The sequence below is a fragment of the Ceratotherium simum genome, chromosome 9 (genome assembly GCF_057802395.1).
Source record: "Ceratotherium simum simum isolate JZ-2026a chromosome 9, ASM5780239v1, whole genome shotgun sequence".
Taxonomy (NCBI): domain Eukaryota; kingdom Metazoa; phylum Chordata; class Mammalia; order Perissodactyla; family Rhinocerotidae; genus Ceratotherium; species Ceratotherium simum.
The window spans coordinates 49,030,051-49,043,200 of NC_141908.1; the positions used below are offsets into that span (position 1 = coordinate 49,030,051).

The 13,150-nt window shown below is 38.2% G+C and overlaps 1 protein-coding gene across 3 annotated transcripts in view; it reads right to left on the reverse strand.

The window, feature by feature from the left end:
- The window catches only part of ABCB11 (ATP binding cassette subfamily B member 11), an 80,170-nt gene that overhangs the window by 50,229 nt on the left and 16,791 nt on the right, over positions 1-13,150 (reverse strand). For all 3 annotated transcript variants that reach the window (XM_087434953.1, XM_014785878.2, XM_087434952.1), the window contains exons 5-9: positions 11,059-11,146; positions 9,510-9,643; positions 7,701-7,872; positions 4,695-4,819; positions 2,955-3,129 (exon numbers count right to left, since the gene is read on the reverse strand). In XM_087434953.1, the coding sequence (XP_087291079.1) occupies positions 2,955-3,129; positions 4,695-4,819; positions 7,701-7,872; positions 9,510-9,643; positions 11,059-11,146 (694 nt within the window). The remainder of the gene's footprint in view (positions 1-2,954; positions 3,130-4,694; positions 4,820-7,700; positions 7,873-9,509; positions 9,644-11,058; positions 11,147-13,150) is intronic.

The window sequence follows — 13,150 nt, forward strand, 5'->3', positions numbered from 1 at the left end:
TCAGCTCATGCATATGCAACCTTCATAGTTTCCTGCTCAGAAGTACAGACAAAAACGTGCATGAGTGCTCGAACAAGAGAAAGAGAGAGAGGGAAGATGAGAGAGAAATAGAGAGACACAGAGAGAGAGAGAGAACAATCAATGATTATACTGTTAAAGGATGTCTCTCATCTTCCCAAAGAAAAATTTTCTAAGGTGTAAGTGGAAGCTTGCAGGAAGAGGTTAGGAGTGAGAGGTGAGGTTAGTAATTGATAGTTAAAATGTTAGAGACACATACTATGGCATACTATGTCTGCACATCGTAAGTACTCAAGAAATATCAGTTGAGAGAATGAACCTTTTAAGGAAGGTATAAAGTAGCCCACAACCCAACTGGCAGGAAACTTGAAGGTGAGAACTGTTAAATTAGTTAAACAAGAAGGCCATTACACTGAGGTGGCTTTAATGCCTTAATGGTCTATATAAGCAAACCAAAACCCAAGCCTGAATGCCTCAGGGTGAAGAAATCAAAGCCTAAGGAAAACTGATCACAAACAGCCAATTAGGCTTTCCTAAAGAAGACAATCGCTTAAGCAATAGCCAATCAAATCATTTCCTTGCTTTGCTTCTGCTTCTTCTCTATAAGTCTTTCCCCTAGCTCCTATGAGTGGAGCCCTTCTAACCACTCTGGTTTGGCGCTCCCTGATTGGAATTATTTTTGCTCGAATAAACTCTTAGACATTTTTATATGCCTCAGTCTGTCTTTTAACAGAACCGTAAAATCAGATTCTTGGTAGAGAGAGTTACCCAGGGGTTTTTTAATTCAGTGTTTCCAATTGGAATTGCGTATTATTTAAGTTTCAATTTACCAATTCATTTTTCCCTCTGAACTGTTGCACGTGCACACCTCTGTCCTCTCCTTGCAGGCACAGAATGAAAGGAAGGATGTCTTTTCTCAATGCATGTCTCTCGCAGAATGAGCAGATATAAGCAGCTGGGACTAAAGTCAGCTACTGGTATCTCTAGTTTGGTAAATGTTGAAAGTTCTCCAGAGTCATTAGATCAATAAAGGCAAGGGACTTTACAGTTAGATTTCAGACCTGCAGTATCTTCACTGGCTTTTCTAATGTGCAAAGCTACATTAAAGTTGTTAAGAAAGTGGTTAAGTTACTATAATAGTAACACTTTCCATCTATACTATCTCTTTAAGGTTTACAAAACACTTTAACGTGTACTATCATATTTAATTTTTTTTAAAGAAGTCTTTTTATTTTTAGAGAATTTATTTTTTGAGGAATATTTGCCCTGAGCTAACATCTGCTGCCAATCTTCCTCCTTTTTTCCTTTTTTCTCCCAAAAGCCCCAGTAGATAGTTGTATGTCATAGTTGTACATCCTTCTAGTTGCTCTATGTGGGACGCTGCCTCAGCTTGCCTTGATGAGCGGTGAGTAGGTCCATGCCCAGGATCTGAACTGACAAACCCCATGCCGCCAAAGGAGAGTGCGTGAACTTAACTGCTATGCTACCAGGCCAGCCCCTCATACTTAATTTTTTTAAACAAAGTTCAAGTGATGCCAGTTGTTCATCTTGCAAAGAAGAACTGTATTTAAAAAAGTTGTTCTTAGTGTATTATCATGCTCTTAATGAAATAAAGTCAGTGGATTAGAATGATTATAGTTTGACCATTTCCATTCAATTTTCCCTAGAAATGTATTTGTATTAAAGCAGTAGATCTCAAATTGCAGGCTTTCAGCTGGCAAATTTCTGGTACACAAGGTTTTGGTATTTTTCACTGTTTAACTGGTACCTGTCCTACCTAGAATCTGGAACCAGAATATCTTATTTAAGAATCTTATATAAAACTACTTCCTATCTCCATGCTTTTTAAGTTAATATACTTAATAAAATAATTAATAGGCCAAATGAAACACATATTTCATGTTTTACTTCCCTAACCTCATGGAGCTAACTGTGTGAGGGCAGGAAGGGGTGGGAACCAATGTAAATAAACACAAATGTTAAATTTCATTCAAGTGCTCTGAAGGAAAAGTTCAGCAAGCCATATAAGAGAATGAAAGATTGAATGAGCATGGAAGGCCTGACTGGGGAAGTGCCATTCAGCTGAGAATCTGAACAATGACAAGGGTCTAGCTGTCATGAGAATGGCCATAAGCTAAGGAGGAAAGGCCTTGGGATAGTGAGCAGGAGGAATATCTTTCCCTGACCCCAGCCACACCTGGTTACCCTGCTATTCACTGTCAAGTTCCTTGTCCTCTACTTTATAGCATGTGTTACCATTTGTCATCACGCATGTATGTGATTAGTTAATTATTGCTTATCTTCCCAACCAAACTATAAGTTCCATCAGAGCAAAAATGACATTTCTTTTGCTCACTCTTGAATCCCCAGCACTTTGTATGGGCCTGGCATATAGTAGATGCTCAGTAATTAATTCCTGAAACAACAACTAAGAGCATACTGAAAATTATAGTAGCCATGGCATTAGCTATAGCATGGTTATAGCACAAGTGAGCAATAAAATATGTTTGTATTATCTGTTCAGTTGAGGATATTATTGGCTTAGTATTTTAGTAACTCATTATGTTTCACAAATATGTCCATATCTTGTACTATTATTCAGCTCAACTACGTGAGCTGTTAAGTTTTAGCTGAGAGGTCACTGACTTTCCATTTTCATGTATATTATCTTTTGGACTCAGAAAAATTATTGTTTTACAGCTGTAAAATCTTCAGTTAATTGGAAATCATTAAATCGCTGATCTCATCAATTCAAATGCCCAGCATCCCTTTACTATAAAATGTATAAGTATTGCTTGTTTCTATAGATGAACTCCATAAAATCATTGATGTTTTCCTCTCTCAGGTACTAAAAGAATAAACAAAATGCCTTAACTGTGGCCTTTTCTGAGATACCAGCAGGAAATGTTATGTCTAGGTCATTAAGATCAAAGTACCTGGACGAGGGTTCCTGCTGTATATTCTCCATCATCCAGAACGAGTTTGGAGCCATACCAGAAGGCCAGTGCATAACTCAAGAAGATGAGACACCACATGAATCCAGTAAAGAATCCCATCACTATCCCTTTTCTAATTCCCCAACGCTGGGCAAACACAAGATTTTTCTCATACCTGTGAAGAGAAAACATTTGAGTCTATTTCAGCAGCAGCAGCAGCTGCAGCTCAAACTAAAATGTTTAAAACTGCCCCCAATGTAGTGGTTTTACTCAATGATTACAAAATCACCCCAAACACAGAGCAGCTTTAGGGAAAGAAAACGACAATAGCTTCCGTGTAGTTATTCAAAGTTTGTTTCAATCTGGCAATGAAACGTGTTGAAGGAAGTTATGCCTAGGAAAGCCTAATAGTTAATTACTTTTTGGATGAATAGTGGGGTAAGCTTTGCCCCAAGAGAAAAGAATTTTCAACACAAATGTTTGGACATGAAAGATCTAGTACTATTTGTGCTTACTGTTTTATTAAGTCATATAACATGCTTTCTCTCGGAAAATGATGCAACTATTTCCCCCCACCCAGGTTTGAAACTAGTGTTTGCACCAACTCCTCTACATTGCACCAACTCATCTGCCCTGTGACCAAGAATGTTATATTGCAGCATGACTGGTCCAGTTCACAGCCAGGGGACATAGATAACTATGTGGAAATTCAACCCAAGCACTAACCTTCAGTAAGTCTATGATCTAGCCATTAATAATGGGCACTGTCTTAAAGCTCAAGGATTCTGTAACTGCCTTCCTACATCTCAAAAAATAAATTCATGGAGACTATTTCACAGGACAAAACTGAAGGTCTGTCCTGTTACCATTTTTAAAACATTTCCACTGCTTCTTTTTTTAGCAATAAAAGATAATATCTTTCATGGTGGAGGACATATGCTACTGAAATTTTTTATGAGAAATAAGGTAACTTCACAAACCAAAAAAGCAAAAGGAAAAGAGGATAATTAGGGATTGTAAATCATATTCTCTCTTTTTTTTTTGGTCAATTTGGTAGCAGTTGAGAATGACATCATCAGACTAGACCTACAACAAATGAAATAAGGGTTTAATCAAGTTGGTTATTTTATAAAATCAGTACCTGGCACATGGTAAGCACTCAATAAATACTAGACAAATGGAAGAACAAACAAAAGCAAATTTTTGACAACTGTGCTGTTTTGGTCATTTAGGTTTTTATTTTCATTAAGAATTAATCTCCTAGAAGGATTGTATACAACATACCAATGCTAAATTTTGTTTGATCAAATGGAAATCTTATCAGACTTTATAAAGAGCATGTAGTACAGTAGCTGAATAAAACATATTGAATAAAAAAGTTGAATAAAAATGTGTAGAATTGCATTTTGGATCATGTAGGCTTTTCCTTAATGGCAGCAAACAGGCATGAAGTATAGTATGTGTTCCTACACATCAGCAGAGTTTAAAATAAATATCTAACCTAAGATGGCTTTCTAAAAATCACCAACAACATCTTCAAAAACACATAGCTAAAGGCTTGGGAGTCCTTTTAATGCTTTGACCAATCTAATTACTCTTTTTGCTACCTCTTGAACAAAAGCTCCCTCAGGGTACCACAGACCAAGGTGAATCTGCCACTTTGTACAAAATGGGGAAGATTCGGGGTAGTATGTGGACTGACAAAATTCAGGAAAGTGGCAGACATTTAGATTAACCAACCTTTCAACCTCTTTGTTCTCACCACCAAAGGCAGCCACTGTTCGCATGGATGAAATGACTTCATCAGCCACTGACCCTGCTTTGGCATAGGCCTTCAATTCCTGGTCAGTAAACTTGGACACACTCTAAAATCCAAAAGAAGAAAATAAAATGCGAAGACCATTAGGTAATTAGGTAAGTCAGCCTATCACTCAGTGACTCATTTAGCAGAGTAAACACGTGGCATGGTTTAACACAAGACTAGATTCTCACTGAAGTAGCATTCACCGAGGAAAGAATTTGGTCCAAGTTGATTCATGTTAAGCCTCATCCATGGGTGTTTGGTTGTTGACACATCAAAATGACTCCATTAAAAGTCAGCCTCAAAAACCCTCTCACAGAGTGTGTCCCAAATAGGGCATTCTGTGAGACTACAGTGTTGCAGTCATTATACTAATGAAGTTTTCAAATCAAACCATGGTACGTTTCATTGCTATTGGCCAAAGACCAAGGTACAATTTACAGACAAACACCGGAGGCAAAGATGGGAGGTCCGTGCAGGCATGATATTAGTTAGAATATAGAATGAGAGAGATTCTGAGCATGCAAAGGCATGATGCTGCAGAGGTAATTCCTTTCCATAGGAGAGAGTTTCAGATAAATATTACACTATTTCGGCTCAACTGTAGGGGCTTATCTAACTAGCTTTGCTTTTTACAAAAGGAAATAAAAAGACATTGCACTTAATATTAAACGTTATTTTTTCTAAAATTTGACTTGGTTTGAGTCCTAGTTAAAATTAGCCACTAAAGAAATCCCTGGCACAGATTAAGAAACAAGAAGAGGGAAAAGTAAAATATTGTGGAAGATCAAGTAACTCAGAAATCTAAAAAATACCCAGACTAAGGGAGTTTATTCTCCAAGAATTTTTCCAAACTTTTAGCAGCAAAACTCTTATCCAACAAAATCTTAAACAAAACTTTAAGATGCAAGATAAGTAAAAGTTGTATTTTATTACAACATACTTATCTCACAAGTCCACGTTATAAATTTTGTGAATTGAAAAGGCAACAATAAGGAAAGTGAGGCTATTTTCATCAATATCAAAATTTGAAGGTGGGTGTTTTGGTGACACTACAGTTTTTACCACAATCCTCTTCTAATTTCTTTCTGAAATATGTATTGGCAGCATAGTAATGAAAAAATTAATTAGTTGTGAATGTTATCAGTTTTTATTGTAGTGGCACATTAAATAATCTTAGAATACTTCAATTAAACTGATGCGGAGCTTAAAAGATTTATAATGGGAACTCTCTAACAATTGCTCATGTTTCTCATCGTAAGGATAAGAGTCAGACAAAGGCACACAAAACCCACGACAACTTCTAATATCACCCCGCCACCCCTTTTTTTGTCCTGCTTTTGAATTGAGCCAAGTGAATCTGCTTCTATCATTTTACACAAACACGCACAGACTTGAATTCAAGAAAAAACCAGTGCAGAGATACAGCATTCCAAGTCAGCGACACATTTGCAAGAAGTTGAAACATGGGCACTGAGATGACAAGAAAAACTGTGCTCTGAGCCTGTTTAAAACCAAGTTAACCAGACTATGTTTTTGGTTTCCAAGGTGTTAAATGTCACATATGATCCATTTGAGTGTGAATATTAGTTTATCATGGGTTTAAATAAAGAGATTAAATATATTTGGGGGGGGGGAAGCTGAATCAGATGTTTGCAGAACCCCTGATTGGAAGCTCCTCCGTGGAAGTTGAGGCTTCCCTAGAATGCAACCGGAAAGAGTTTGGTAAGAAAGACTGTTGTAAACTCTTGTGATGTGGTGGATTGGAAAAAAATAAGAGCTAATATCTCTTTAGCAATTAACTCCATGCCAGATGCCATGCTAAGTGCATAACATGGATTATATCTTGAATCATCACAAAGATTTTGGGAGGTATTATCTTTATTTTAAAGATGAAGAAACTAAAGTTTTGATGGGTTAAATGTTATCTTTCTTGAACTAGGTGGCAGAGCGAGGTGGTGACCTAGTTAAGTGGAGGGAGCTCTTTGCTATTGTCACTCTGTATTACCTGAGAAACACTGGAGTAATATCACCAGTGGATTGTAGAGGATATTTTGCTAGAAAATATCATCATGGAGATTTGTACCTGTTGCTCAATGATGTGTGAGTGTGTGTGCAGCTTTTCACTTGAATTCTATTCTCACTTACAGCATATTATTAGTGTCTCTGGTCCCATGACCTGATATCTAATGTGGCTGCTCTAAAAGTAAGAAACAATAATTTCTCAATTCTTGGGAGTGTTTTTAACTGAGATGACCCAAAATTCTTACTCCTACAGTTTGTCTTGGCCTGCATACCTGGAGAAAGGAGACCATGACCGGGATACTGCAGAAAATGGATCAGATAACCTCTCTCTGAAACCGATCAGATGGAATGGAGAACAAAGTGTGATCGCAGAAATCTCTTTTATGTGCTTGTCACTGATCTGGGTACATTTATTGGGTCTTTTTGAGGGGAGCATTTGAGCTTGGGAGACCATGGGAAGCAATAGGCGTATTGGAGAGTGGGTTGGGATTTGGTGTCAGACTTCTTTGAATTTGAATCCTATTGTGTCATTCGCTAGCTGTGCAGTCGCAGACAAGTCCCTTTACCTCTCTAAGCCTCCATTTCTTATATTTAAAATGGTGTTAATACTTTATAAGATTGTCATAAAGATTAGAGATAATGTATAAGAAGCTCCTAATAGTGCCTGGCAAAACAGTAGATGCTCAATAAATGCAGCTGTTATTGCTATTAATACAATAATATTGACATTGTTAAAGCATCATTACTCCTTAATCCATGGAAGGTTATTTGATACTGGGGAATAATCAAACAAAATAAGTGAAAATAGTCATAATGATGTTGACTAAATATACTGAGGAGAAGAGAATCAAGCTTCACATTTTTGGCTGTTTTTCAGTGCACATGTCTTCCCATGAAGAGAAATGAGAAGACATTCTTACCAGACCAATGACGGCTGCTCCAATCCCAATGAGAGGGCTGACGGACATAATAACCAAGGTCAGTTTCCAACCCTGGTAAAATCCCAGCAGAAATCCACAGATGCTCGTGGTCATGCGCTGAAGGAAGATGGCCGTTTGGTCGGCAATGGCATCGTTGATTTTATTAATATCACTAGAAACGAGATAGGCTTTGATCACTAAAACTGAACGTGATCAGTTCAACTATCTCGCTGAGAAATCTCAGTCTTTCCCTTCTGAACACTCTCATCTCTGTACCCCATTACCCTTGGGAAACATAACAACTCTCACATCTTGGAAAATTTGCTGCAACTTGGGATCCTATCAAGCCTCTCCCTTCACAGTCAAGTAAGTTTGTCTTTAACTCAGTTTTCCCAACTAGTGTCCATTCAACGCTGGCAAAGCCTTTTGGAAACCATCTTATTTGTCTTGTTCTTTCTTATAGCTAATATCCATGGTCGGTCCTAAAAGTCTTTCCTCCTTTATACCTGCTAAATCCTTTCAGCCTCAAGGTTCTACTCTCATACCACTTAATTCATTAAACCTTATATAATCCCCCAGAAAGAAGTAATATCTTTATCCCTGTGTTTCCACAGCAATGTAATAAATCTGTATATGTGTGTGCGTATGTGTATGTATAAATTACTGCATTCTGCTTATAGGCAGTATAGACTAGTGGTTAAGAGCACAGACTCTGGAGCCAGACTCTGAATTTGAACACAAGCTCTTTGTGGGCAAGTTACTTAACCTTTCTGTGCCTCAGTTGCCTCATCTGTAAAATGGGGATAATAACAGAACCTACGTCAATCAGTAGTAATGAGGATTAAATTAGTTAATATATGTAAAGCATGTAGCAGTGCCTAGCATATAGTAATTAATTAATATGTGTTAGCTCTGATTATTTATTTATTTACTTGAGATCAGGAGTTCTGTGGTCTATCTTTATGCCTTGCATATTGGTTGAATATAGTTACATTAAATTCTTATTCCTGGGAACATTCTCATAATCTCTTGCCCAGATGGAGCAAACAGGGCTTGGGACTTGATAGCAGCAAAGGACCTAAGACATCACCTAGAGATCAGACAATTGTATTCTGGCAAGGTTGAGTATCTGTTCAGGTCATAGAAAGTAAGAGGCAGAATGAGTGCTGAAATCCAAGAGTCCACATATTCAGTCTGCTTTTGTCTTCACTACACACTGTCTTTCATGGGACTTCAAAGTTCAATTGAATAGGTTTCAACTGGTTCTAACTACTCAGAGCTCATTCAGAATCACTGGGGGCGAGGGAGCGCTATTAATGACCCAAACTAGTATTTAGGTGTAAACTGGATTTAAGTCCAGTTTCTAGTTTAAATATTTATCAAACTATTTTTTATTTTTTGGACTTTGTTTTTGTGTGCAGAAATTGCCTCAACAGACAAAGCAAGATAACTACTTTTAATTGTTTTGTTTTTCTTATAGATACACAGATTGTGACATCTCTCAATTTCTCCTTTTGAAGCCAAATAACCCTACTTCTTTTAACTCTCTTCTACAATACTTCATTTCTAATGTTTTGATCAAGGGCCTACAAACTGAATTGTAGTATCCTGGCTTTCAATTTTTTAAGGATCACATTTGATAAGATATTACCTATGAAAAAACCACGCTACTTAACAACAGTCCAACTTAAGAGACAAAACATATCAAAAATAACTGAAAACGTGTTTCCAATTGTTATTTAATTTAGAAACAATGATTGAATTATCAAAAAATCACACATACATTAAAACATCCTACCAGCTACTTACTCAGAACATCTTGTGTTCAGCTCTCCCACTGAATTGCAGTCGAACCATCCTATTTCCATTCTCATTATTCTCCTAAAGTAAAGTTTTCTGATTTTCTGTGTCTGATGAGCTGCAGCAATTACCCAAAAGCATATCTGGAAATGGAGCAAAGGAATGTTTAGCATCACGATGTTAAAAATATTCGTAGAGGCCGGCCCCGTGGCACAAGCGGTTGGGTGCGCATACTCCGCTGCGAAGGCCGGGGGTTCGCTGGTTTGGATCCTGGGCGTGCACCGATGCACTGCTTGGCAAGCCGTGCTGTGGCAGTGTCCCATGTAAAGTGGAGGAAGATGGGCACGGATGTTAGCCCAGGGCCAGTCTTCCTCAGCAAAAACAAAAAAAGAGGAGGATTAGCAGATGTTAGCACGGGGCTGATCTTCCTCACAAAAAAAAATATATATATTCTTAAATTCCTTCTCTTTGCAGAAGAAAATACTCTTCAGTAACAGTTGTGAGAAGGAGGAAAGTAATTCACAAAACGCCTCTTCTTGTGATCTAAGGTGTGAGCTCTGGCATTTGCTGCCAAAAGTGGAGGTGAGCAGATAACTGTGAACAGGGAAGCCAGAAGATTTGGGTTTGAATTCAGCTCTGACACTTTTAGACTTAACTTGATTGAACTTCACTTTCCTCGTGTGTAAAATGAGGCTCACAGAGCCGAAAGTCGATTATTGTTCTTAAATCACTATTTTTCCTTGCCACTTCTGAGTGAATTTTTCCCCTGAGAGGCCTGCCAACAAGTATTCATGCATCATTTTCAGGCTGTTGGACAATGATTTTCAGAGAAAGTAAGACGAAAATTATAATATAAGCAGGGAATCTGCTGATAGTGCCCCCAACCAAGCAAAATAAGCCTGTCGTTAAAAAAACTCCCAGTGTCAGATGGGAAAAATGGATTCATTTCTCTTTACAAGTAACACTAACTTTCTGGAATTCTTGAACGAATAGGGGTGGGAGGGTTCATTATTTTTTCTACAGAAGAAGGCAGAAGATGAAATATTTTTCTTCCTTAATAAGGGTTAAGTAACTCCAAGCCTTTCCATGGCTTAAATCTAGAATATGCTCTAGATTCAGTTTATAGAATTTGCCTTGGACTCGAGCAACGTTTGGCGAGACTGTAGCAACAAAAGAAAAAGAAAGTAAAGTTTCCTCCAACTCCCCATGCCCGACTTTCTCCAGGCTTCCCACCCTCCCTCTACAAACACGCCCATGACTGTCTATTTCTGAGTTTAGAGGAGAGGATGAAGTTGGGAGGGCAGGAGAGGACAGGACATTGAAACTAAAAGTCTCTTCTCCATCTCGCCAGACAACTGCGTGTATCCTCCTCCCCAACTGAGAGGAAGAATCCTTCCCGTTGTCTCATGTTCCCCCTGAAATAAAACTTTCGTTTTAGGACTTTTGTAGTCCTTAGGGCATTTGAATAACTTAAAAGTTCAAGAGTGCACTTTGCGTTTCCTTGTAGTGTCTTTGAACGCAGATGTTGATCTGTAAACAAAATGGAGGTGCTACTAACTTGAATATATGCTGTGATAAGGACGGCAACAGCGACTCCAGCATAGTAACCGGCAAATTTGATCATTTCACTTTCAATGTTCAGTAACCTTCAAAAGAGGGAAAAAAAGGTCAAGACTCACAAGTAGGATCAAGCTACCAAAGATTACATTTATGAGTACAGAGGAATTCAAAATATATGTATTATGGATTTCTATTAACTATGGGTAAAGCATTTTATCTATGTAGAACTATAATCAATCCAACCAAATCCCTAAATGGACCTTGTGGTACCAATCACAGTAAAGATGCTTACCCCCTTCATTTTTGTAGGCAGAGATGCTAGTGTTGTGAAATAATTAATTGGTGATTGTTGGAAACCAGGGGACCCTAGATGGCAGTCCAGTGCTCTGTTCACTGAGGCCCCTTTCACTCATGCTTGTTACACAGTGCTAGAGCAATCATAGCTAGAGAAAGGTATTAAAAAGACAGAGAGGTGTCTGAAGAAAAGACTGGTAGAGAGGTGTGTGCTGTAAATAAGGACATTTACTGTTACCTCCTCTAGGAATCTAAGCCAGCTTTTCAACCCCTCCATCTCAGAGCGACACTGTGAGAAATGTGTGTCATCTTCCCAGAAAGAGAGAAAAGCACTTTATCAGCCCAGTCTTTCTGCAACTACAGGCCATTAGGCTTCATTCTCCATGACAATTTCTAAGGTTGAAGCCAAAGAACTTGTGGGGACTAGCAGGAAAGCTCTACAGCATTTTTCTAGCACAACTATCACACTGCGGCCCAGGGTTTGGGATTGGCGGAGGCAGGGAGGGGAGGAATTATTCTGAAATTGCTTTCAAGAAATAAGGAATTTTATATTTGGAAAACTAACATATTGGTGGATGAGAATTCTGATCCTCAGGGACAAGCTAAATGTTATAGAGTCCATTTCTTTAGCAAATCAGACAGCAGCCTCCTTAGCATAGATGCTCTCATCCTACATGCGTTCTGCTCTCAGGCCTTACTTTGTCACCCAAGCTTGAATTGTTCTCTCCTCTATTGAACTCAACCAAGTATTGAAGTATAATACAGAACAAACTATTGTTCCAAGACAGATTTTATTGCCATCTTGCACTATTCAACATCTCTATTGAATATATTTATATTGAGTATATTTATGCTTGTCTTGCTAGTAAAGTGCAAGCTACTTGAGGGCAAGGGCTGGGTTTAAGCTGCTTGCTCACACTACCTCAAGCCTGGTACAATACCTTACATACGGTAGGTACTCAATAAATGTTTCTTGATTTTTGCTTTGGCTTTCAAAATACTAATTAGGAAAGGAAATAATTGCCTTGGTCAACCTCTCTGACAGTCTCCAAACCAGCTAATATGTCTGTGTTCACCACATTCCCAGTCTTTCAGGATGATTCAGGGGAACTCAGAGAATGAACAAACCATACACTTATCTATAAATATCCACAATCAGAGGCTCTTATAAAAGCTATCTTTGTACAGAGTGTATAATGTAGTATTCTGAGTAAAGCCTTCTAATGTATAAATGAGCCCATACTCTCTGTCTTCTGTTTTTGAAATGAAATTTGATGTTCCAAAAGGGAAAACTATGAACATTTGCCAACAAATTTTACTTAGATTTCCTGCGGTGCATTCATTCTTCAGACACTCCAAGCAGAGATGATAGAACGCCTGTCATGAAAAACGCAGCTGCCAGTTATGAACAAACCTATGCAGAGTGAGAGTCCTGGGCACTGACCCAGCTCCAGGATTTACTGGAGCAAAGTTCAGGAGAATTATATCATTACTGGACATGCGGATAAGGACATATGTAGTGTATGATTCTTTTCACTCTTGAGGCACCCCAGAGATGAATGATTAACTCATTTCTATTTTATTCTGGGAAGAAGTTATTAGACTACTTGAGAATATTTCTGGGACAACAGGACAAACCTATCAAAAAACTGATATGAAGGAAAAGAGCAGGCTGGCTTGGTTCTTTACTGCATATCAAACTCTTCATCATCTGCATGGTGGAAAGCTCTTGTGATTATAAAATCCTAGAAAGGATTCTATAAAGTGTGCAGGTGATTTGGACCATGAAATGGGTG